Source organism: Arachis ipaensis, chromosome B8 (genome assembly GCF_059453495.1).
Source record: "Arachis ipaensis isolate K30076 ecotype BB chromosome B8, ASM5945349v1, whole genome shotgun sequence".
NCBI lineage: Eukaryota > Viridiplantae > Streptophyta > Magnoliopsida > Fabales > Fabaceae > Arachis > Arachis ipaensis.
In genome coordinates this window covers 28,177,140-28,203,502 of record NC_142443.1, presented here as the reverse complement: position 1 = coordinate 28,203,502, position 26,363 = coordinate 28,177,140, and the positions used below count along the sequence as shown (strand labels likewise).

General features: G+C 37.5%; 2 protein-coding genes across 2 annotated transcripts; one reads left to right on the top strand and one right to left on the bottom strand.

Annotated features, from left to right (window-relative positions):
- The first annotated feature begins 88 nt into the window (after positions 1–88).
- Positions 89–772, top strand: LOC148547530 (uncharacterized). The gene has a single exon (XM_088495484.1). The coding sequence runs from the start codon at positions 89–91 to the stop codon at positions 770–772; it is 684 nt and encodes a 227-aa protein (XP_088351610.1).
- Positions 773–1,147: 375 nt separating this feature from the next.
- On the bottom strand, positions 1,148–26,136 carry LOC148547529 (serine/threonine-protein phosphatase 7 long form homolog). Its single transcript, XM_088495483.1, has 6 exons — positions 26,026–26,136; positions 2,701–3,416; positions 2,518–2,608; positions 2,152–2,432; positions 1,542–2,032; positions 1,148–1,299 (listed from the first exon to the last, which is right to left on the bottom strand). Exons 1-6 carry the CDS (start codon positions 26,134–26,136, stop codon positions 1,148–1,150), a joined length of 1,842 nt encoding a protein of 613 aa, XP_088351609.1.
- Between the last annotated feature and the right edge of the window lie 227 nt (positions 26,137–26,363).

The following is a 26,363-nucleotide window of genomic DNA, read 5'->3' as shown; positions in this document are numbered from 1 at the left end:
ACGAGGTGAGGCTTACACCAACTGGCTTGATCGGATCCCACATGAGCAGTATGCTTTGGCATTTGATGGTGGATACCGATGGGGTCATATGACCACCAATCTTGTGGAGTGCATCAACTCCGTCTTAAAGGGTGCACGCAATCTCCCGGTGACTGCACTTGTTAAGGCTACATTTTACAGACTGAATGAGTTGTTCACTAGGAAAAGAGCTGAGGCTGAAGCCCGAATTAATGCTGGACTTGTTTTCTCTGAGATGGTGACCTCCAAGGTGCATGCAAATCAACGAGCATCGGGTAACATACAGGTTAGTTGTTTTGATAGAGAAAATGAAGTATTTGAGGTACGCGAGATGCCAAGTGGGGTTGAGTATGCAGTTGACCTACGCCACCGTCGTTGCGACTGTGGTGAATTCCAGGTTGACCGAATTCCGTGTCGACATGTGTTTGCTTGTTGTGCAAATCGGCGGTTGGACTGGCAAGTGTACGTTCATGATGTATACAAGATGGACCAAGTTCGAAGAGTATATAGGGCTAGGTTTAGACCACTGGGAAATCCTGCAACGTGGTCTGCTTATCATGGATCTCGATTCGTCGGAAACCCATTCCTCAGACGTGTAGCCAAAGGTCGTCTGAAGATGACCCGCTTCTTGAATGAGATGGACACTCGTATGTTACGTCGCCCTAGGCGATGCAAGCAATGCGGTGCCGAGGGCCATAGTCGTAGTAGATGTCGCCAAAGTGCTGGACCAAGTGGAGGTCCAGCCGAAGAGTAGTAGTTATCTTTTTTACATGTCATTTGAATTTACATTTATGTACGACATTGACATTTAAATTTACTAACTCATGCTTGTATTCATTTCAAACCTGATTAACATACTCGATAGAAAAGTAGTCATAATAACGTAATTAACATAATTAAATAGTAATAACAACCTAGTTAACATACTCAATAAGTAAATAGTAATAACAACCTAATTAACATAGTCAATAATAACTACCTACTTCACATACTCAAGAAGTAAATAGTACAACTTAATTTTTAAATAGTAGTAACAACCTAATTAACATACTCAATAATTAAATAGTTACAATTTCATTTTTAGATTCTAATAACTACCTAATTAACAACTTAGTTCATCCATACAACTTCACTTCCTCGGTGCCCACTTCATATCTTTGTATAGCTTTCTGCACTTCTTGGCAATCTTGTTAAAAGCGGATGGGGTATACCGATTCGCACTCTGATGTGGAGGATCAGCTCTAAGGTTGTAACCTTTGCCTTTTTTACTTGTGGCCGTACCTATGAAAACACAACAAATTTTGGATGCTATTACTCAAATGGCAATTCAATATGTAATACAAATACAAGTTCACCATGAAGCTACTAATAAAAATTCATAATCAAGCCCTACATACAAGTTTACCAACAGTTCATTTTACCTACACTAGGAGCTGGATCCTCATCAACAGCATCGTCATCATCCTCATCCTCATTCTCATCCTCATCATCATCCTCATCCTCATCCTCATCCTCATCTTCACCCTCTGGATGGTCTACTAGGTAGTTATCAGTCTCATCATCAACTGCCCTATTACTCTCATGAATCAGACTCATCGGAATACGTCTAGGGTTTCCACTCTGTATAATACCTCCCGCCCCTTCAGCACTTCTGCTCGAGTTAACAAACATTCTTGCACCAGAATTAGCAGAGGAAGTGCGAACCCGAGGTCTCAAATCCAATGACTTCCTACCTGGAGTAATCCCTCCCGAATGTGCTTGATGGTCGGTGGGAATGTCAACATAATTACCTAAACGTGAGTGTTGCGATCCCGATGCCATAAAACCAAGCAGCTGACTAAATGAAGTTTGCTCTCCATACTCAAACTTCCGACCACCCCAATACTGTTGATGTACCGGGACTGACACTGAAAAATAATCAGACGGATGCGTCTCAGGAACATATGGTACAAAATATCCACCCCCTGTTGTGGTGGTTCCGGTGGAGGTGGTGGTGGAGGACCTTCTGGATTCTCTTCGAATACAAGGTTCGACAATTGCAAGTGGTCACCAAATGCTTGTCGGTACCAATGCATATAAATTTCCAATGGATAATGTAAATGCACCAAGTCATCAGAGAGAGTGTGACTATACCGATTGGTCCACTGCATCACCCAAGAAGAGTGGGTATTGGCCCAATCTTGATTCTTAGGCCCAGTTAAAATTTCGCCGTATGATGCACCTAGATCCCCCTCTTGATTAGGAACACCCTGGCTCAATCCAAATTGCCTCCTGACTCTATCAAATGCATGCCACTTGATGCATTCAAAAGATATAAGTGGCACTGTGGCACTCCAGATAACCGAATTATGATGGATGTCTAAAGGAATCACGTCTGGGTCGATGTTTCCAATGCCATAAGCCTGCCAAACAAACTGGACACATCGAACCAGTCAGATGATTACACAACAATTAATTCACTAAACAAGTTACATACGGTACTTTAATTTACCAACATACCTGTCCTTCTTGTAGATCATCCAACAACCTCCTGTAGTGCACAAGCGAATTATATCGGTAGGCATAGTTTTCACGGTCCCAGTTACGCCACCTGCCGTCGGACAATCCATTAGTTAACTTATCTTGTGGAAAACAAAAATAATTTCTATCATTTCTTTCAATGCATACTTTAATCAAACTTACCTGTTTGCAATTGGAAACACTCGGAGATTGCCGGAAATCGGCGCTAGAAATGGTAGCCGGATCCAAGCCCAAGTGACCAACAGTATCAATGGACCGTCCATCTCCTTGCAGTCGACACGAGTTGCCCTACACAATGATCTATACAAGTGTGCCAGGCATGCCGAACCGCAACTAAACTGTATGATCTGACCAAAGTTACGGAGCAAAGGTAAAAATTTCCAATGCACAGCTGCACTCGACTTATCTCCAAACAGAATTGTCCCAAATAACAACATTATGTGACACTTTACATACATCTGAATGTGCACAACATCATTCAACACTATACGATCTCTCAAACCCCTAAACCATGTTAATTTTATATAGCTCCCTCTACACTCCGTCTTCCTCGGTGCAATTCTAAATTGGTGCAAGCACTCGGCTTCCAAAGCCTCAAAACTACTCATGGTCGGTCCTGTAACCGGAAGACCATTTGTCGGCAGACCGAGAATTATTGCCACATCCTCCAAGGTCACGGCACACTCACCAACCGGAAAATGAAACGTGTGAGTCTCAGGCCACCATCTCTCAATCAGAGCATTAATCATTGCTGACTGACATGGGATAAATCCAATTTGGGAAACATAATAAAATCCAGTCTCGCGTAAGTGCGACCCAACAATTTGGTTGTATGGGTCCGGCGGCTTTAAATGATCGCACATCAACATCCGTGAACCCTACAATATCACATTTCCGTTATAACTACCAGTATAATATAACTATATTCTCAAAAACACAATTATACAAAAATCCTTCAATCATATTCATTACCTTATAACAATAATTATTTAATCTTAACTAACTAACCAGAATAATTTCATGACTGATAAACTATTTATTCGTAAAACAGCATACTAATTTTATTATTGTTATTATTATTCATAAAACAGCATATTATTATTATTATTATTATTATTATTATTATTATTATTATTATTATTATTATTATTATTGATAGCACAGCATAATTTTCTAATCTAAGTTTTGTTACTACTAATTTATTGTCTAAATTTTAATGAATTAAAATTTAATTATTAATGATCATAAATAAAATAATTTATTAAATTTTTATTATTAATCATAATAAATTATTAAACTCAATTACTGCTGCTAATAATAACAACAACAATATTATTCTACTCGAAGGGAGTATGTACAGATCTGATCTCATTCTCCTTCTTCTTTCATTCATTCATTAACTATAAAAAAAATCTAATTATTCCATAGAGCTTACCATACCATACCATATCATACATACATACATGATTAATTCTCATTTTAATTTTTATTTCTAACCACCTAATAATAAAATTATACACACATACATGATTAATCTCTACTTAGTTTCATTACAATATATATTGCTAATCAAATTTAATATTATCACTATTATTATTATTAAATCAGATTATTAAAAAATAAAAATTTACATAATTTGGATCTCTAAGATAATTAACAATATGAAGTTCTGGTTGATTTATTTCTTTAATTTTTGGTCTTCTTGGTATTTTTTTTTTTTTGAATTGTTGTGGTCCAACAATGGTGATGCAGGAAGTAAGTGGTGGGGTTGAGTGTGTGTTGAAGAGAAGGAGACGAGAGTGAAAGAGAGTGAAAGAGATAGAGAGTGAAAGAGAGTGAAAGGGATACTACTGAATGGGGGGTTGCTCTTTTGGATGAGGGAGTCACGGACTTGGATGAGGGAGTCACGAGTCACGGGAGGCAACTGCATGCGTGACGCGTGGACAGAAAACACAAATCGGTCTCACCGATTTGTGCACCATCTGCGTCCTGAAATCGGTACCTCCAATTTGCTTCCTACCATTCGGTGCCACCAATTTCTTTTACCCAGCCGTCATAAATCCGTAAAACACCAATAACTCCCATATTGCTACTATACTCCATCAAAGGGTTCATATCAAAATTAAAAAACTCTAATATAAAGCTCGAATAAAATTTTATAGATTATTTTAACTTTTTAAAGCTTAATTTCTATTTTAACTCATTAAAAATTATACAGACTAACATAATTAGTGTGTACATCTACACAAACAAAACCCACGAATTGATGTCGATCATTTTAATATTATGAGCCCTAGAGAAAACCCTTTAATCCAAATTAGAATAACGAGAAAGAGGTTAAAGATTGTTACTTTAATGTTTCTTCAAATTTAGATGAAGAATGGACATAGGTAGAGAGTTACAAAATATAAAAAAATGATGAAAAGGCTATTGTCAAACAAATTTGGTTCGAAAAATTTTTGTGGAGAGGTGTTTATATTTTTTTTTAAATAAAGTATCACTTTTGTTTCTAATATTTGAATAAAATATTAAAGTTATTTTTTATATTTTAAATATTTTATTTAAATTATTAATATTTTAAAATTATTATTGTTAAATTTTTGGAAAAAAAGCAGAATAAGAAAATAATATTATATATCAAATTATTATGTTGAAGTTGTTACTGTTAGAATAAATTATTTTATTAATCCAGATCATTCATATTAAATCACCAAAAATATATTATAATGAGGAAGCGTACCTTTACTCATAAAAATTAGAAATTAGAAATTGATGAAAGGGTTGTCTCAGTTTTCTTTAACCAGAACCTTCTATATCCCTAATAGGGCGGCTGAATTGCAACTTCTCTGATGGGAAAAGAGTTGCTAAGGCGGCTTTGGTATGTTGGGCTGCGTTTGTTTATAGAGATAGGACACTGAGACAGGGACAAGGAAACACAAAATTGTGTTTGACAAAGGAGACATGGACAAAGACAATATGTCTAGGGACACTGAATTAGTGTATTTTGTGTCCATCCTGACAGGAAGAACACGGAGACACTAACAAGGAATACAACTTATTTTTCATTTTTCTTTCATTGTTCTTGTTAATTTTTTATAATTATATTTTTTATTATTATATTTTTTGTCTCAAATTTTTTGAATGAAAAAAAATGAGAATAAATTAGATTTTCATAATTTGTTCTAGTTTATCGCCAAATAGGATACAAGAATACAAAAGTTTATGTCTCTGTCCTTTATGTTTTGTTCTCAGTGTCCTGTCTTATCCTGTTATTAGAAACAAACGCAGCCTTGGGGACCGAAATCCTGAAGGCACTATTTATATTTGAGCATGACACCTATTAAATCCTAAAGCCCAAATAAAAATAGTATCTAAGATCCAAAAGATATATATCTAAAATTCAAAAGATAATATATCTAAAGTCCAAAAGATAATATCTGGTTTTATTCTCATTTAATTCCAAATCAAAAGTAATTATGACTTATTTCAATTTACTATTTATAAAAATAGATGAGATCACCATTATATAAATCATTTAATTTGAAATAACATAATTTGTGATTATAATTAATATATTTATTGGCCACAAACAAATTAGAAAATTAAAATAATTTTCTAACAATTTCCCACTTGGGCTATATATATATATATATATATATATATATATATATATATATATATATATATATATATATATATATATATATATATATATATATATATTCTTGACATAATCACATCTTATAAACTTCATGCGTGCATCTGAATTAGGGCTGGCAATGGGTAAGGTAGGGTAGGGTTCGGACTCTACTCTAACCCTACCCGCGGGTTGAAAACCTTTTAAAATTCTACCCTACCCTACTTGCGGATTGAGAATTTCTTAACTATAACCTTACCTACACCCTAGAGTTCTAAACCCTACCTTACCCGAGCCTACCCGCATAAAAATAAAAAAATTTCAAGCAAATATAAAATTTAACCATTCCAAATTTCATACATATTAATAAAATAAAAAATAAAAAAGTAAGTTCAAATTAAAATTAGAAATAATAAAATCTTAAAGAAATCTAACATAAAATTACAAATAATATGATCATTAACTTGTTTAGTAGTTATTTCAAGTTTTTATAAGAAAAAGATTGTAGGTTCAATATTCACTTTCTTCACTACAGACATAACTTTTACATATATATTATATAATATATTAGGGGTACGGATAGGGTAGGATAGAGTATACCCTGAACCCTTACCCTACCTTACCCGCAGGCGAACTCGCACCGCACCCTACCCTACCTGCAGCGGGTCGGGTAGACAACCCTACCCGAACGGGTTGGTCTTGGTTGGGTACCCGCCGGTAGGGTATAGATTGTTAGCCCTAATCTGAATGCTATTTCCCTTATTATTTTAACAATATGGTCCGTCTCATATATTAGATATGGAATCATTGCAGCTTTTATCACATTAATGTCGTGACTGAACCACGAAAATTACCACCCTAATATACTTAAGGACATAGATCAAATTTGGATGAGTAATATGAAAATTACATGCTAAGTGATCTCATGCATGTCTATTTCCAACTGGTCCAACTTTAAAACTTTATTAAGATCAAACACAAAACAAATATTGAAAAATGAACATTTCACATAACATGAAATAAACCATCAACTTAATTCTACAGAAAAATAATTCAATATCTGTCATAGGAGTGTACTCATGAATATTGACACCCATTCGAGCAGTGTACTCATGAAAGACTTTAGGGATCAATCCCTTGGTTAATAGGTCTGCTAGCATATACATACTCAGTTCCTATATGTTCTGTGAAAATCTATTTTTCTTGAACTTTTTCTTTTACAACTAAGAACTTGATGTCTATATGCTTCGATTTTGTCAAGCTCTTATTGTTGTTGGAGTATAGTACTACTGACTTGTTGTCATAGAATATCTTTAATGGCTTTTCAATGTCATCTACTATACGAAGTTTAATGACAAAGTTTTTCCAACCATATGCCATGTTTGGATGCCTCAAAGTAAGCAACATATTCTACCTCCATTGTGAGGAAGCTACAAGAGTTTGTTTGTTAGACTTCCATGCAATAGCTCCTCCAACCAAAATGAAGGTACATCCTGAAGTAGAGTGTCTACTATCTTGGCATCCTGCAAAATCGGAATCAAAGTACCCAATGATCTCCAAATTTTTTGATCTTCGATAAGTAAGCATGTAATCATTTGTTCTCTTCAGATAACACATTTCGTGTTTAACAGCTATCCAATGATCCATGCCTGGATTGCTCAAGTATCTACCCAATACTCTCACTATGAATGATATATCAGGACGTGTGCAGATTTGAGCATATATTAAGCTCCTTAGTGCTGATGCATAAGGTTTATCATGCATTGCTGTCCTCTCAAGATTATTTTTAGGGCATTGCTTGAGACTAAACTTGTCTCCTTTATCTACGGGTGTGTCTATTGGTCTACAACTTTCCATGTCATATCTACTTAAAATCTTTTCAATATAGTTATTTTGTGATAATCCAAGAATACCTTGAGAGAAATCTCTTAGTATCTCGATTCCTAATACAAAAGAGGCATCATCAAGATCTTTCATTTCAAATTTATTCGATAGAAATTTCTTAGTTTCATGCAACAAGCCTATATCATTACTGGCAAGTAGAATGTCATCAACATATAAGACCAAAAAGATGTATTTACTCCCACTGAACTTACAGTATACACACTCATCTATGATATTTACCTCAAAATCATATGAGGTAATGACCTGATGAAACTTGTGATACCATTGACAAGAAGCTTGTTTGAGACCATAGATGGATTTCTTTAACTTACAAACTATAGATTTTGAATCGCCTGATACAAAATTTTCTGGTTGTACCATATACATCATTTTATCAATATCACCATTGAGAAATGATGTCTTTACATCCATCTGATGTAGCTTCAAGTCAAAATGAGCTACTAGTACCATTATGATTCTAAAAGAGTCTTTCAATGATACTGGAGAGAAAGTCTCTTTATAGTCTATGTCTTCCTTTTGAGTAAAGCCTTTAGCGACTAGACGAGCTTTATATCTCTCGACATTACCCTTAGAATCCCTTTTGGTTTTAAATATTCATTTACAACCAATTGGTTTCACACCTTCAAGTAATTCTACGAGATCCCAAACGTCATTGCCTTTCATAGACTTCATCTCTTCTTTCATGGCTTCGATCCACTTTTCAGAGTTAGAACTTTGCATGACTTGAAGAAAATTGATTGAGTCATTTTCTGTCAAACCAATGACATTCTCATGTTCTTGGAGATAGACTACATATTCATCTGAAATTGCACTTCTCTTTTCTTTGTTGGATCTCCTTAATGACACTTCTTGATGTTGTTGAGCTTGTTTGATGGGTTGGAATTGAGGAGGATTCTCATTATTTTTCTGTACTGTAGGAGTATTTTGAGCAACAATAATATTTTCATTGTTCTCTTGTACTGTATCTGAATCTACAATAGGATTCTCATTGTGCTCTTGTATTATAACTGTACCAGTGTATTTTGAACAATAATAGGTACAAAGACTTGATCATTATCAGTTACAAAATCCTCATCAAAAGCAACATTCCTAATATTTTCTTCCCCCAAACTCAACATCCTCAAGAAATCTCGCATTTTTCATTTCAAAAATAGGCCTTGATGCAGGATTGTAAAACTTGTACCCCTGTGAATGCTTAGCGTAACCAACAAAGTAGTGGTGTGGATATTTAGAGTCCACAAACTAACCGGTAAGTGTACCGGGTCGTACCAAGTAATACCTCAGGTGAGTGAGGGTCGATCCCACGAGGATTGAAGTATTACTTGGTACGACCCGGTGCACTTACCGGTTAGTTTGTGGTTATAAATTCTGCACCAAGTTTTTGGCGCCGTTGCCGGGGATTGACTGTGATTAACAACTATCAGTTGTTTGATTGCTTAGATTAGGCGTTTTAGTTTTAATTTTATTTAAATTTTGTTTATTATTTTCGAAATTTTTTTTAAAATAGTATTAATATTTTTCCTTAACTTCTGAAATTAAGTTTGGTGTCACCTGGTTAATTTTATTTTTCCTAATTATTTTTCCAATTAATTTTCAAAATTTTTTTATTTTACTCAGTTATTATTTTCAAAAATTATTTATTTATTTTATTTAGCATTTTTATTTTATTATTTTATACAGGATACCTCACTGGGACTTCTCTGCACTCTGACGTAGAGAATTCCATCTTTTCTTATTTTCTGTTGGTTTATGCGCAGGAACAGAGATAAGGAACCTCTGTTAGACTTTGATTCAGAACCTGAAAGAACTTGTAGGCGACGTTTACAACAAGCAAGACTTTGCAAGCCTGCAGAATCTACTATGGATCACAATAATGCTGTTAATGCCAATGTGGTTAATCCGAATGGGAATGAAGAACAAAGGAGAGTGCCTGACTCTTACTCTGCTCCTAGTGCAGATCTTTATGGTAAAAGCATTGTGGTGCCTCCTATAACTGCGAACAACTTTGAGTTGAAGCCACATTGGTCACCCTGGTGCAACAAAATTGCCAGTATCATGGTCTTCCCCACAAAGACCCAAATCAATTTATTTCTAATTTTCTGCAGATTTGTAATACTGTGAAGACAAATGGAGTGAACCCAGAGGTGTATAAACTCATGCTCTTCCCGTTTGCTCTGAGATATGGAGCAAAGCTATGGCTAGATTCCCAGCCCAAGGAGAGTTTGAATACTTGGGACAAGGTTGTTACTGAGTTTCTTACAAATTTTTTCCCACCAAAGAAGCTAACTAAGCTTAGGATGGAAGTTCAGACCTTCACACAGAGGGATGGTGAAACTCTTTATGAAGCCTGGGAGAGGTACAAGCTACTGATTAGGCAATGCCCTCCAGACATGTTCTCTAAATGGACCCAACTAGACATCTTTTATGAAGGCTTGGGTGAAATGTCCAAGATGTGCTTAGATAATTCTGCAGGTGGTTCATTGCACAAGAAGAAGACACCGGAGGAGACAATTGAGCTGATTGAATTGGTTGCTAGCAACCAATATTTATACTCATCTAACAGGAATCCTGTGAACTCTGAGGCTCCTCAGAAGAAGGGTGTTATGGAAGTAGAAGCTCTTAATGCTCTTCTTGTTCAGAATAAGCTTGTGTCTCAGCAAATAAATCTACTTACTCAACAGATGGGTGATGCGTGAGCATCTTTCCTATCTTTTCCTAGTGAATTTGCATCTAACTTGTTGAGTTTAATTAAGAATTAATTATATTTTAGCCACTATGGATGCTATTTTGAGTTTTGTGCAATTTTATTCATCCTAGGTAGCATTCGGATGGATTTGATAAAGTTCTGCAGAGAAAGAGAAGAAACCAAGGAGATGACCAGCAAATACCGACGCGGACGCATGGCTCACGCGACCGCGCGGAATGGAGGAATTCGCAATGACGCGATCGCGTGCCTGACGCGAACGCGTGGACTGGAATCTGCACAAATGACGCGAACGCGTGACCGACGCGTCCGCGTGACTCGCGAAAAAGGACATGCGCCACGTGCAGAAAACACATATTGGAAGCTGCAGAATGGACAAATCAAGTGGTCCCCACCCATCAGCTGAAGACTTGTTAATTAATTCGAATTTAAATTCAAATATTATTTTAGGAAAAGATATTATTTTAATTTTAATTTTAGATATTTGATTTTTAAATTATTAGGATTAGTTATAAAAGGGATCCCAACAGGGTGGTTCCAGCACAACATATTCCACAACATTATTCCATACAAATTTACATTCCATATTCCATGAGCAACTAATCCTCCATTGTTAAGGTTAGGAGCTCTGTCTATTGTATGGATTGATAATATTTTTCTATTTTAATTCATGTTTTGATTTATATTTCAATAATTGTTTTCGTTCTTTATTTTATGAATTTGGGTGGAACGGAAGTATGACCCATGTTCTATTTGAGTTCTTGTATAACTTGGAAAAGCTCTTTATTTGAACAATAGCTTGAAAACATATTATTCTGAATTTCTAATTGTTTGTATTTAACGGGATACGTGACATATAATTCTTTTATTTTTTGACAATTAGGATTCTTGTGGCATATAAACTAGAATTTAATCATCACCCTCTAATTGGAATTAATTGACCAAGGAATTGGCAGTTGATGAATTTTAGAGGAGACTAGGAAGGTCTAAGGAATTAGGGTCTAGTCACATATAGTTTGCCATAAATTAAATCTTGCATGATTAGAATAGTTAATAAGAAAAGTCAATCCAAAAAATAGATAACTCTAAAGCCTTAACTGTTTTTCCATATATATTTCACAACTCATTTGCTGCTTGTTTTCTGAAATTCTTGAATTTACTTTTTAATGCTTTTTGAACTTCCAACACTATTTTCTGTTTGTCTAACTAATCCTATCAAACGCTATTGTTGTTTAATCCATCAATCCTCATGGGATCGACCCTTACTCACGTAAGGTATTATTTGGTACGACCCAGTGCACTTGCCGGTAAGTTGTGAGTTATAAATCCCGCACCAAATTTTTGGCGCCGTTACCGGAGATTGATTGTGATTAACAACTACTCGTTGTTTGATTGCTTAGATTATATAATTTTTTTTATATTTTTTTCTATTATTATTAATTTTTATTTTTTTATTTTGCATTTTTTTCTTACGATTATTTTTTCTTTTTTCTTTTCTTTATGTTAATTTTTTTTTCTTTTCCCTTTTGTTTACGTTATATTTTTTTTTCTCTTTTCCTTTTCGTTTACATTCCCCTCTCCCCTTTATACCGTACTTTTTTTTCTTTTATTAAAAATAATAAAAAAAATAATAAAAAAGTTAAAATATATATATATATATATATTTAAATAAATAAAATAGCACTAAAATTTATTTTTTTTAATTTCTGAATTTAAGTTTGGTGTTATCCAATTAATTTTATTTTAATTTTTCTGTTTATTTTTTCTTTTAAAATTTTTTAATTTTTTTATTTAGTATTGTTATTTTATTATTTTACACAGGTTACTTCACAGGGATTTCTCTGCACTCTAACGTAGAGAGTCCCATTTTTTCTTGTTTTCTGCTTGTGTATGCGCAGGAATAGAGACAAAGAACATCTCTTAGACATTGATCCTGAACCTGAACGAACTTTCAGGCAGCGTTTACAACAAGCAAGACTTAGCAAGGCTGCAGAATCCACTATGGCAAATAATAATGCTAATGCCAATGTGGTAAATCCGAATGGGGATGATGAACAGAGGAGAGTGCTTGGCTCTTATTCTGCCCCTACTGCGGATCTTTATGGAAAAAGTATTGTGGTGCCTCCTTTAAATGCAAACAACTTTGAGTTGAAGCCACAATTGGTCACCTTGGTGCAACAAAATTGCCAGTATCATGGACTTCCTCATGAAGATCCAAATCAGTTCATATCTGATTTTCTGCAGATATGTGATACTGTGAAGACAAATGGAGTGAATCCAGAGGTGTACAGACTCATGCTTTTCCCGTTTGCTCTGAGGGATAAAGCAAAGCTATGGCTAGATTCCCAACCAAAGGAGAGTCTGAATACTTGGGAAAAGGTCGTTACTGAATTTCTCACTAAATTTTTCCCACCAAAGAAGCTGACTAAGCTTAGGTTGGAGGTTCAGACCTTCAGACAGAAGGAGGGTGAAACTCTTTATGAAGCTTGGGAGAGATACAAGCTACTGACTAGGTAATGCCCTCCAGACATGTTCTCCAAATGGACCCAACTGGATATCTTTTATGAAGGCTTGGGTGAGATGTCCAAGATGAGCTTAGATACTTCTGCAGGTGGTTCATTGCACAAGAAGAAGACATTAGAGGAGACTATTGAGCTGATTGAATTAGTTGCAAGCAACCAATATCTCTACTCATCTAACAGGAATCCTGTGAACTCTGAGACCTCTCAAAAGAGAGGTGTGTTGGAAGTAGAAGCTGTTAATGCTCTTCTTGCTTAGAACAAGCTTATGTCTCAGCAGATAAATCTACTTACTCAACAGATGGGTGGCATGTAAGTCTCAGCTATCAACACTCAAAATCCACACCAAGATACCTCCTATGACATGACAGGTAACTTTATGCAAAATGATAATTATGATTATGCTCAACCCTCTTCTGAACAGGTGAATTACATGGGGAGTGGTCCTAGAAATCCCAACAATGATCCATATTCTAAGACATACAATCAGGGATGGAAGAATCACCCAAATTTTGGGTGGAGAGATCAACCTCAGAGACCTCAGAACTTCAACAATAGTTCTCAGGGTGGTTTTCAACAAAACAACCATAATAACCGCCAATTTCAGTCTCAGCAACAACAACCACCTCAGCAGGCAAATTCTAAATCCCAAGAAGATTCTAAATGGGAGATGATGATGAGTTTCATACAAGAAACCAGAGCCTCCATTAGAAACTTGGAGGTGCAAATGGGTCAAATGAGCAAGCAATTACCTGAAAGGTCTTCAAATACATTCCCTGGTGATACAGTGGTGAACCCAAGAGAAGATTGCAAGGCTATTCAATTGAGAAGTGGTAAGGTAACTGGTTCTGAGACTAAGGTCAATGAAGATCTAGTTGAAAAGGAAGCTCCAGAGAAGAAGAAGGAAGAAGTAGAGCACGCCCCTCCTAAACGTGCAGACAACCCATTTCCTGACTCTCTTGACACTTATCCCACCTTACCAAAGGCCCTTGAATACAAGCCAAAAATACCATATCCTTAGAGGCTTCAGAAGGCCTCCAAAGAAAAGCAATTCTCTAAATTTTTAGATGTCTTCAAGAAGCTGCAGATCAACATCCCTTTTGCAGAGGCTCTGGAGCAAATGCCTCTCTATGCTAAATTTATGAAAGAATTGTTGACCCACAAGAGGAATTGGAAAGAACAACAAACAGTGGTGCTAACCAAGGAATGCAGTGCTATTATTCAACACACCCTTCCTGAGAAGATGCCAGACCTAGGGAGCTTTGTCATTCCTTGCACCATTGGAGAAGTCGGCATTCAGAGAGCTTTATGTGATCTTGGAGCTAGCATCAACCTCATGTCACTTTCAGTGATGAAAAAGCTTCAAATTAAGGAAGTAAAACCTACTCGTATTTCTCTTCAACTTGCTTATCTTTCTATTAAATTACCTGTGGGTGTAGTTGAAGATTTACTTGTTAAGGTAGGACCATTTATTTTCCCTGTTGATTTTGTTATATTGGACATGGAAGAGGAGGTAAAACCCTCTATTATACTTGGTAGACCCTTTTTAGCTACAGGTAGAGCTCTGACTGACGTGCAAAAGGGTGAATTAACCCTGAGGGTCAATGAAGAACAGGTAGTCCTAAATGTTTTTGAAGCCCTCAAGCACCCCAATGATTCTGAGGGGTGTATGAAAATAGATGTTATTGAACCACTTGTTCAAGAAGTACTGAAAACTGAGGTACTTGATGATGTTCTAGATCCTATTTCTGAGTGTGAATTAGTTGAAGTTGATGATTCACCACCCCAAAAGGAGCTGATGAACACGCCAATCAAGGAGGAGGAAGCCCCCAAGCTTGAGCTCAAATCCTTACCCCCTTCTCTGAAATATATGTTCTTGGGTGAAAATGATTCATATCCAGTAATTATTAGCTCTTCTCTAAAGCCTGAAGAGGAAGATGCACTTGTTTCAGTGCTCAAGAGCCATAAAATAGCTCTTGGGTGGACCATCAGTAATTTGAAAGGGATTAGTCCAACCAAGTGTATGCACAAGATCCTCCTTGAAGATGGTGCCAAACCAGTTGTGCAACCACAAAGGAGACTCAATCCAACTATGAAAGATGTGGTCCAAAAAGAGGTAATGAAGTTATGAGAAGCATGTATTATTTACTCTATTTCTGACAGTCCTTGGGTAAGTCCTGTGCAGGTAGTTCCCAAGAAAGGAGGGATGACAGTGATCAAGAATGAAAAGAATGAGCTTATTCCTACAAGAACAGTCACAGGATGGAGAATGTGCATAGATTACAGGAGGCTCAACACTGCTACAAGGAAGGATCATTTTCCCCTCCCTTTCGTTGATCAGATGCTTGAGAGGTTAGCCGGTCATGCTTTTTATTGTTTTCTAGATGGATATTCTGGATATAATCAAATTGCAGTGGACCCTCAAGATCAAGAGAAGATAGCATTCACATGCCCCTTTGGAGTATTTGCCTATAGGAGAATGCCATTCGGACTTTGCAATGCTCCAGCAACTTTTCAGAGGTGTATGCTTTCAATTTTTTCTGATATGGTTGAAAATTTTATTGAGATATTTATGGATAACTTTTCTATTTTTGGTAATTCTTTTGAATCCTGCCTTAAACATTTATCTCTTGTCTTGAAACGGTGTCAAGAATCAAACCTTATTTTAAATTGGGAAAAATGCCATTTTATGGTTACAGAAGGCATTATTCTTAGACACCGAATTTCAAGTAAGGAAATTGAGGTTGACAGAGCAAAGGTGGAGGTAATTGAAAAATTACCACCACCAACTAATGTTAAGGCAATTAGGAGTTTCTTGGGTCATGCAGAATTTTATAGAAGATTTATAAAGGATTTTTCTAAAATTGCTAAACCATTGAGCAACCTGTTGGTTGTTGATGTTCCTTTTGTCTTTGATTCTGATTGTCTGCATGCTTTTGAAACTCTGAAAGCAAACCTTACCTCTGCTCCTATTATAGCTCCCCCTGACTGGGATTTACCATTTGAATTAATGTGTGATGCTAGTGATTTTGCTATAGGAGCTATTTTAGGACAGAGGCATGGTAAGCTTGTACATGTCATTTATTATGCCAGTCGTGTGTTAAATGATGCTCAAAGGAATTACACAACTACAAAAAAGGAATTATTAGCTGTTGTGTATGCTGTTGATAAGTTTAGGTCCTATTTACTTGGTTCTAAGGTTATTGTTTATACTAACTACGCTGCTTTGAAGTACCTTCTAACTAAACAGGATTCTAAACCAAGATTAATCAGATGAGTGTTGCTCCTTCAGGAGTTTGATATTGAGATAAAAGACAGGAAAGGGTCAGAAAATCAAGTAGATGACCATCTCTCCAGAATTGGGCCTGAAGCAGGAGTGCAACCACCCACAGTTGTGACTGAGACATTTCCGGATGAGCAATTATTCCTCATTCAACAGGCTCCATGGTTTGCAGACATTGCAAATTATAAGGCCATGAATTTTATCCCAAGAGAGTACAGCAGACAACAAGTAAAGAAGCTATTAACAGATGCCAAGTACTACATCTGGGAGGAACCATACCTTTTTAAAAGGTGTTCAGATGGTATAATCAGAAGATGTGTCCCAGATGAAGAAACACAGTAAATTCTTTGGCACTGTCATGGTTCTGAATATGGAAGCCACTTTGGTGGTGAAAGGACAGCTACAAAGGTCCTTCAAAGCGGGTTCTACTAGCCTACTCTCTTCAGAGAGTCAAGAAAATTTGTGAAGCACTGTGACAGATGTGCAAAAGCCACAAATCTCCCTGCCAATCACGAAATGCCATAGCAGGGGATTCTTGAGGTTGAGTTGTTTGATGTGTGGGGTATTGATTTTATGGGACCTTTTCCACCCTCACATTCAAACAACTATATTCTAGTGGCAGTTGATTATGTGTCCAAGTGGGTAGAAGCTGTAGCTCTACCCACCAATGATGCCAATGTGGTAATGAGCTTTCTTCAGAGATATATCTTTAGCCAGTTTAGTATCCCAAGGACACTCATTAGTGATGGTGGAAGCCACTTCTGTAACAGACAGCTGGACTCTCTTCTGCATAGATATGGAGTCCGTCATAAAGTGGCAACCACTTATCACCCTCAGACAAGTGGACAGGTTGAAGTTTCCAACAGGGAACTCAAAAGGATTCTAGAGAAGAAGGTCAGTGTTTCAAGAAAGGACTGGTCTAGGAAGCTTGATGATGCTCTCTGGGCATACCGGACAGCATACAAGACTTCCATTGGCATGTCCCCATATCAGTTGGTGTATGACAAAGCCTGTCACTTGCCAGTTGAGCTGGAGCACAAGGCTTACTGGGCAATCAGGTACCTGAATCTTAATTCAGAAGCTGCAAGAATAAAGCGGATGCTTCAGTTGAATGAGCTTGATGAATTTAGATATTCAGCTTATGAGAATGCCAAGCTCTATAAGGAGAGAACCAAGCTACTGCATGACAAAAAGATTGCCATCAGAATATTTGAGCCAGGACAGAGAGTGCTTCTATATAATTCAAGGCTCAAATTCTTTCCTGGAAAGCTGAAATCCCGGTGGTCAGGACCATTTGTGGTTACCAGAGCTTCACCATATGGTCATGTGGAGATACAGGAAGAGAATTCTGACAGAAAATTCACAGTGAATGGCCAGAGGTTGAAGCACTATCTTGGAGGCGAGATTGATCACCAGAGGTCCACTCATCTGCTGAACTAGCAGAACTGACCGTCAAGCTAGTGACGTTAAAGAAGCGCTTGTCGGGAGGCAACCCGATAATTTCGTATCCTTAAGTTATTTTTTGTAGTAGTAGCTTCCTTACTTAGTTGATTTTTATTGAGTTCTTACTAATTTTCTGATCATGCAGCTATTTTAGAACAGAAACCGAACACTCAAAAAATAAAAAATAAAAAAAAAGAGCGCACACGACGCGCACGCTATGCTGACGCGTCTGCGTCAGATGAGTGTGTGTGAAAAAAAATAAATTTGACAGAGAGTTGCGAGGGAGTGGCGCTGGAATAGTGCCTTTGGCATAAATTGTTCCATGCGACCGCGTCGATGACGCGCCCGCGTCATGTGGAAAAACGGCCTCCCACGCGTCCGCGTCACCCACGCGGACGCGTGACCCGAAAAATCGACGTAAAAGGTGTTTGGACAGAGAGTTATGCTGGCTTGGGCTGGAAGTATGCTAAAAGCACAAAATTGCCCACGCAAACGCGTGACCGACGCGTCCGCGCCATTTGCATAAATGGCCATCCACGCGAGCGCGTGCACGACGCGAACGCGTCGTATGAAAATTTGGCTCCCAAGCCATGCGAACAGAAAGTCACGCGGGCGTGCAGCTGGCTTCGCACGAATAGCACAAAATCCAGGGCACGCGGACGCGTGCCTGACGCTAACGCGTCATTATGAAGAATGCGCGACATACGCGATCGCGTGCCGCACGCGAACGCGTCGGTTGCGCCACCCAGTTTCTTTCTCTCTCTCTCCCAATCCCTATTCTCGCTTATTCTTTTATCATCTTCTTTTTCTTTCTTCATAATAATTTATCTCTTTCTATTTTCAGTTCTTCTTTGCTTGAGGATAAGCAAACTTTTAAGTTTGGAGTTGACGCTTCGCTTAGAAGTTTTCTATTTATTCCTATGGCACCAAAAGGGAGGCAAATCATCTTCACTAAGGAGCACAACCTGAAGAATAAACGACTGCTAGGATAACTAAGGTGGTTGAGTTCCTTTCATTTTTATTCCTCCCCTCTTTGTCTATGTTATGTTCTGGTTTTCTGCTATTTTTCTTTGTTTGTTGCATGATCCTTTATTAGTTAGAATCCTAGGACTAGTTTAGTTCTCCCTATTGCTGTAATTCTGAAAAAAAATAAAAAAATAAATAATAAATAAATAAATAAATGTCTCATGTATTACTCACTGAGCTTAATTTCAAATAAAAAATACAGGAGTGATATATTGCATGAGAAAGTGGGTCTATATTGAAGAATAGTATTATTTACTTAAATGTGGTGATGTTTTCTGTGATTCTGAATGCATGACATGAACAGTGCATATTTTGATAGTGAAGTTTATGAATGTTAAAATTGTTGGCTCTTGAAAGAATGATGAAAAAAGAGAAATGTTATTGATAATCTGTTGAAAATCATAAAATTGATTCTTGAAGCAAGAAAAAGCAGTGAAAAATACAAAGCTTGCAAAAAAAAATAATAATAATAAAAAAGAGCAAGCAGAAAAAGCCAATAACCCTTTAAACTAAAAGGCAAAGGGTAAAAAAGGATCCAAGGCTTTGAGCATTAATGGATAGGAGGGCCCAAAGGAATAAAATCCTGGCCTAAGTGGCTAAATCAAGCTGTCCCTAACCAGGTGCTTGTGGCGTGAAGGTGTCAAGTGAAAAGCTTGAGACTGGGCGGTTAAAGTCGTGATCCAAAGTAAAAAGAGTGTGCTTAAGAACTCTGGGCACCTCTAACTGGGGACTCCAGCAAAGCTGAGTAACAATCTGAAAAGGTTCACCCAGTTATGTGTCTGTGACATTTATGTATCCGGTGGTAATACTGGAAAACAAAATGCTTAGGGTCATGGCCAAGACTCATAAATTAGCTGTGTTCAAGAATCAACATACTGAACTAGAAGAATCAATAACACTATCTGGATTCTGAGTTCCTACGGATGCCAATCATTCTGAACTTCAAAGGATAAAGTGAAATGCCAAAACTATTCAAGATTGCAGTTGTAAACCCCACTATAAGGAGAGACATGAGCTTAATCAAACTCTCATTCTCATGCAAATTCACATCCTAAGCTTATATTAGTTTTTGGTTGCTTGAGGACAAGCAACAGTTTAAGTTTGGTGTTGTGATGCGTGAGCATCTTTCCTATCTTTTCCTAGTGAATTTGCATCTAACTTGTTGAGTTTAATTAAGAATTAATTATATTTTAGCCACTATGGATGCTATTTTGAGTTTTGTGCAATTTTATTCATCCTAGGTAGCATTCGGATGGATTTGATGAAGTTCTGCAGAGAAAGAGAAGAAACCAAGGAGATGACCAGTGAATACCGACGCGGACGCATGGCTCACGCGACCGCGCAGAATGGAGGAATTCGCAATGACGCGAACGCGTGGAATGGAATCTGCACAAATGACGCGAACGCGTGACCGACACGTCCGCGTGACTCACGAAAAAGGACATGCGCCACGTGCAGAAAACACATATTGGAAGCTGCAGAATGGACAAATCAAGTGGTCCCCACCCATCAGCTGAAGACTTGTTAATTAATTCGAATTTAAATTCAAATCTTATTTTAGGAAAAGATATTATTTTAATTTTAATTTTAGATATTTGATTTTTAAATTATTAGGATTAGTTATAAAAGGGATCCCAACAGGGTGGTTCCAGCACAACATATTTCACAACATTATTCCATACAAATTTACATTCCATATTCCATGAGCAACTAATCCTCCATTGTTAAGGTTAAGAGCTCTGTCTATTGTATGGATTGATAAAATTTTTCTATTTTAATTCATGTTTTGATTTATATTTCAATAATTATTTTCGTTCTTTATTTTATGAATTTGGGTGGAACGGAAGTATGACCCATGTTCTATTTGAGTTCTTGTATAACTTGGAAAAGCTCTTTACTTGAACAATAGCTTGAAAACATATTATCCTGAATTTCTAATTGTTTGTATTTAACATGATACGTGACATATAATCCCTTTATTTTTGGACAATTAGGATTCTTGTGGCATATAAACTAGAATTTAATCATCACCCTCTAATTGGAATTAATTGACCAAGAAATTGGCAATTGATGAATTTTAGAGGAGACTAGGAAGGTCTAAGGAATTAGGGTCTAGTCACAGATAGTTTACCATAAATTAAATATTGCATGATTAGAATAGTTAATAAGAAAAGTCAATCCAGAAAATAGATAACTCTAAAGCCTTAACTGTTTTCCCATATATATTTCACAACTCATTTGCTGCTTGTTTTCTGAAATTCTTGAATTTACTTTTTAATACTTTTTGAACTTCCAACACTATTTTCTGTTTGTCTAACTAATCCTATCAAACGCTATTGTTGTTTAATCCATCAATCCTCGTGGGATCGACCCTTACTCACGTAAGGTATTACTTGGTACGACCCGGTGCACTTGCCGGTAAGTTGTGAGTTATAAATTCCGCACCAATGGGTGACAAGCAAGTCTCAGCTATCAACACCCAAAACTCACCTCAAGAGGCCTCCTATGACATGACCGGTAATTTTGTGCAAAATGATAATTATGACTATACTCAATGTACTTCTGAATAGGTCAATTATATGGGGAGTGGTCCTAGAAATCCCAATAATGATCCATATTCTAAGACATACAATCAGGGGTGGAGGAATCATCCAAATTTTGGGTTGAGAGACCAATCTCAAAGACCTCAAAGCTTCAACAATAATTCTCAGGGCGGCTTTCAATAGAACAATCACAATAACCGTCAATTTTAGTCTCAGCAGCAACAACCACCTCAGCAAGAAAACTCTAAATCCCAAGAAGATTCTAATTGGGAGATGATGAGGAGTTTTATGCAGGAAACTAGAGCCTCCATTAGAAACTTAGAAGTGCAAATGGGCCAACTAAGCAAGCAAATACCTGAGAGGTCTGCAAGTACATATCCAGGTGGTACAGTGGTGAACCCAAGAGAAGATTGCAAGGCTATTCAATTGAGAAGTGGTAAAACAGCTGGTTCTGAGACAAGGGCCAATGAAGAACTAGTTGAAAAGAAAGCTCCAGAGGAGAAAAAGGAAGAAGTAGAGCACGCCCCTCCTAAGCGTGCAGACAACCCGTTCCCTGACTCTCTTGACACGTATCCTACATTGCCAAAGACTCTTGAGTACAAGCCTAAAATGCCATATCCTCAGAGACTACAAAAGGAGACTAAGGACAAGCAGTTTTCAAAGTTCTTGGAAGTCTTCAAAAAGTTACAAATCAATATTCCTTTTGCTGAGGTTTTGGAACAAATGCCTCTCTATGTCAAGTTCATGAAGGAGCTGTTGTCAAAGAAGAAGCCTTTAAAGGGAGATGAGATAGTGGTCCTGACTAAAGAATTCAGTGCCATCATTCAGAATAACTTGCCAAGGAAGATGCCGGATCCAAGGAGCTTCCAAATTCCATGCACCATTGAGAGCACAACCTTTGAGAAAGCCCTATGTGATCTGGGGGCAAGCATAAATCTAATGCCCTTATCTGTGATGAAGAAGTTGCAAATCCAAAAGGCACAACCCAAAAAGATAGCATTACAGATGGCAGACAAATCTATGAAGCCTGCACACGGATTAGTGGAGAATATCTTGGTCAAAGTGGGTAAGTTCTTCCTCCCAGCAGATTTTGTGATTCTTGACACAGGGGAGGATGAGAATGCCTCTATAATACTAGGAAGACCATTTCTAGCCACTGGGAGAGCTCTGATTGATGTAGAAGTGGGTGAACTAGTGCTTAGAGTGCATAATGAGCAACTGGTCTTTTATGTCTTCAAAGATATACATTCAACAGGTGAAGAAGAGAGGTGCATGCAGACTGAGCTTATTGATCCAAACCTTCAACAACCCCCTGATGACGGACAGCAGAATCTGCAACTCAACCCTCCTTTGGTGACAATCAATAAAATTTCTCCTGACATCAAACCTAAGTTTGGTGTTGGGAATGCATCATCCACCAATGAGGAGGTTCCCAAAAAGAAGAAAATACCCAGGGGATGGAGAAACAAAAAGATCCCCACTGAAGGTTTCTCCCCAAGAATGAAGGTGGTGTTGACTAGAAATCCATTGTGGATTTATACAGTAAACAGAATTCTCTCTCTGGAGTATATTGAGCTAATTTATGGAGACACAGGAAAGAAGTTTAAAGTAAGGGGTGCAGAGCTAAGCCCCTATGATCCTCCTCCTTAGAGGAGCTGACCGTCAAGCTAGTGACGTTAAAGAAGCGCTTGTCGGGAGGCAACCCGAAAATTTCGTATCCTTAGTTATTTTTTGTAGTAGTAGTTTTATTACTTATTTAATTTTTATTGAGTTTTTACCGTTTTTCTGATCATGCAACTATTTTATAACAGGAACCGAACACTTCAGGCGACACAAAAAAAAACGAGCACACGACGCGCAAGCGTCGCTGACGCGTACGCGTCATATGTGTGTGCGTGAAAAATAAAATCTGCCAGAGAGTTGAGCAGGAGTGGGGCGGGAACCATGTTGGGCGCATAAGTCGCATCACGCGTGCGCGTTGTCTGCACAAATGGCCACCCATGCGTGCGCGTCCCTGACGCGTACGCGTGACCCTAAAAAACGGCGTCAATGAGTATTTGGACAGAAAGTTATGATGGCTTGGGGCTGGAAGTGTGCTAGAGGAAGTGTGCTAGGGGCACAAAGTTGATCACGCGTACGCGTTCCTAACGCGTGCGCATCCTTTCCCCAAATGGCCATCCACGCGTGCGCATGCATGACGCGCACGCGTCATCTGAAAATTTTGATTCCCAAACCACGCGAGCAGAGAGTTGTGCGTGCGCGTGGCCGCCTTCGCGCGATTCGCACAAACCAGGTCCACGCGTACGTGTGCCTTACGCGTACGCATCGCACGTGACGCCCAAATTAAACCCCTCAATGCCTGAATTCAAATCATCCACCCCCCCAATCCTAATTCTCTCTTGTTCTTTATCCTTTTATTATTCTTTCATCTTACTATTTGTTTTTGTTTTCAGTTACTTTTTGCTTGAGGACAAGCAAACCTTTAAGTTTGGTATTGTCGCTACGCTTATGGCTTTTCTGTTTATTTTAATAGCACCAAAGAAAGATGAATGTTCTTCATGGAGGAATGAGATGGCCACCAGCATAACTAAGGTGGTTGAGTTCCTTTCATTCTATTTCTCTTCCGTTCTTATTTTGTTGTTTTCTGTTTTCTGTTGTTTTGATTGCCTGCATGATCTTTAGTACTTTTAGTTCTTAGAATTAGTTTCATTCTGTTATTTGTCTCATGTACCGCTCACTAAACTTGAAATCTAAAAAGATAAAGAAAAAGAAGTGATATATTGCATGAGAAATTGAGTTTATATTGAAGAGTAGTCTTATTCACTTAAATGTGGTGGTATTTTCTGTGATTCTGAATGCATGCCATGAACAGTGCATATTTAAATTTGAATCAAAGAATGTTGATGTACAAGGAACAGGAATTTAGAGAATTATTATGACTTCTCTGAAATAAACAAAAATTTAATCCTTGAAGCAAAAGAGACAGCAAAAAAAATAAAAATAAGGTCCAAGGCTCTGAGCATCAATGACTAGGGAGGTCAGAAATGATTAAAAGCTCAAAGAGTTGTTCCCTAGTCACATGCTTGTGGTGTTCTTGTGTCAAATAATCCTTGAGACAAAACATTTAGAGTCAAGATCAATTGCAATTAGAAGAGTATGCCAAAGGCTTTGAGCACCACTGTCTCGGAGTAGGTGAAAGAAAAAAAAATCAAAACTCCAAAAAGAGTTCCCCAATTAAGTGCTTGTGGTGTTTCTGTGTCAAGTAAAGCTTGAGACAAAACATTTAAAGTCACGGCTAGGCTCAAAGTACAAAGCACCAAAGAAAGGAAAAATTGTTGTGTTCAAGGGTTAAATTGAGTTACAAAAGATCAGAGAATTCATAATATTATCCGAATTCTAATTCCGAATGACACTGACATCCTTCTGATTCAAAGGAGAGTGAGATGCCAAAACTATTCAGGATTGCAGTTGTAAACCCCACTATAAGAAGAGACATGAGCTTAATCGAACTCTCATTTTCATGCAAATTCACATCCTAAGCCTATATTAGTTTGGTTGCTTGAGGACAAGCAACAATTCAAGTTTGGTGTTGTGATGCGTGAGCATTTTTGTTACTTTTTCCTAGTGAATTTGCATTTAATTTGTTAAGTTTTATCAATAATTAATTATCTTTTAGCCACTATGGATGCTACTTTGAGTCTTGTGTAATTTTGTTTATTTTAGGTAGCATTCGGCTGGATTTGATGGAGTTTCTGCAGCACAAGAACCAAAGGAGATGGCAGCGAGGAGCGATGCGTGCGCGTGACTGACGCGTGCGCGTGATTTGGAGCTTTCCATGGTGACGCGTGCGCGTGACTGACAACCCTGCATAGTAATACTTACATGAGTAGTAGCAGCAGAAACTACCCACCAAGTATCAACAGATGCATAACTTAAACTAGCCTCAAAACAAACGAAAGTAAGAATCATACCCTTGTTTACACGCCAAATGTCATATTTGGTACAATCCTTCTTCATGTGTCCCACCTTCTTACAAAAGAAACATGTTGAAACTTGATCCTGTTTCTTAGCCTTTTCTGCTGAGAAGGTGCATCCGCAATAGTATCACGCTTTCTTTTCTATTGAGAAGATGAAACCATGTGAGCACTTTCAGTCTTATCTTGTAGCAATCTTTCTTCTTCTTGCACACAGTGAGATATAAGCTAATCTAGGGACCAAGTGTCTTTCAGAGTGTTATAACTCACTTTGAATTGCCCAAAATATGTAGGAAGAGAGATCAAAATGAAATGCACGAGTAAATCTTCAGACAACTCTAACTTTAGTGCTTTCAATTTAGAAGCAAGATGAGGCATTTTCATAATGTACCCCGTTACGTTCCCTTTACCTTTATACCTCATGGAAACAAGTTTGCTCAAAAGGCTACTTACCTCCACCTTTTTATTCTTAACAAAGAATTTTTCAACTTCTTTCGGGAACTGTTTGGCATCTTTATCCTCAGTAATTGAACCCCGAGACGCCTTAGGAATTGAGCGCTTCATGATCATAATGATTATTCGATTGGATCTCTCCCACTTCTGTATTTTAACCTCATTGAGATTTCTAGAGTGGAAGTGGATTTCTCTTCTCGAAGAGCTTTATCCAGATCCATACAACCGAGGATAATCTACACGGTATCCTTTCAAACCTTAAGGTAAGGTTTGAACCATTCAGCATAGTAATACTACTAATTTGTGCAGAAACATTGGTAGCTGAAGTCATAGTTTCT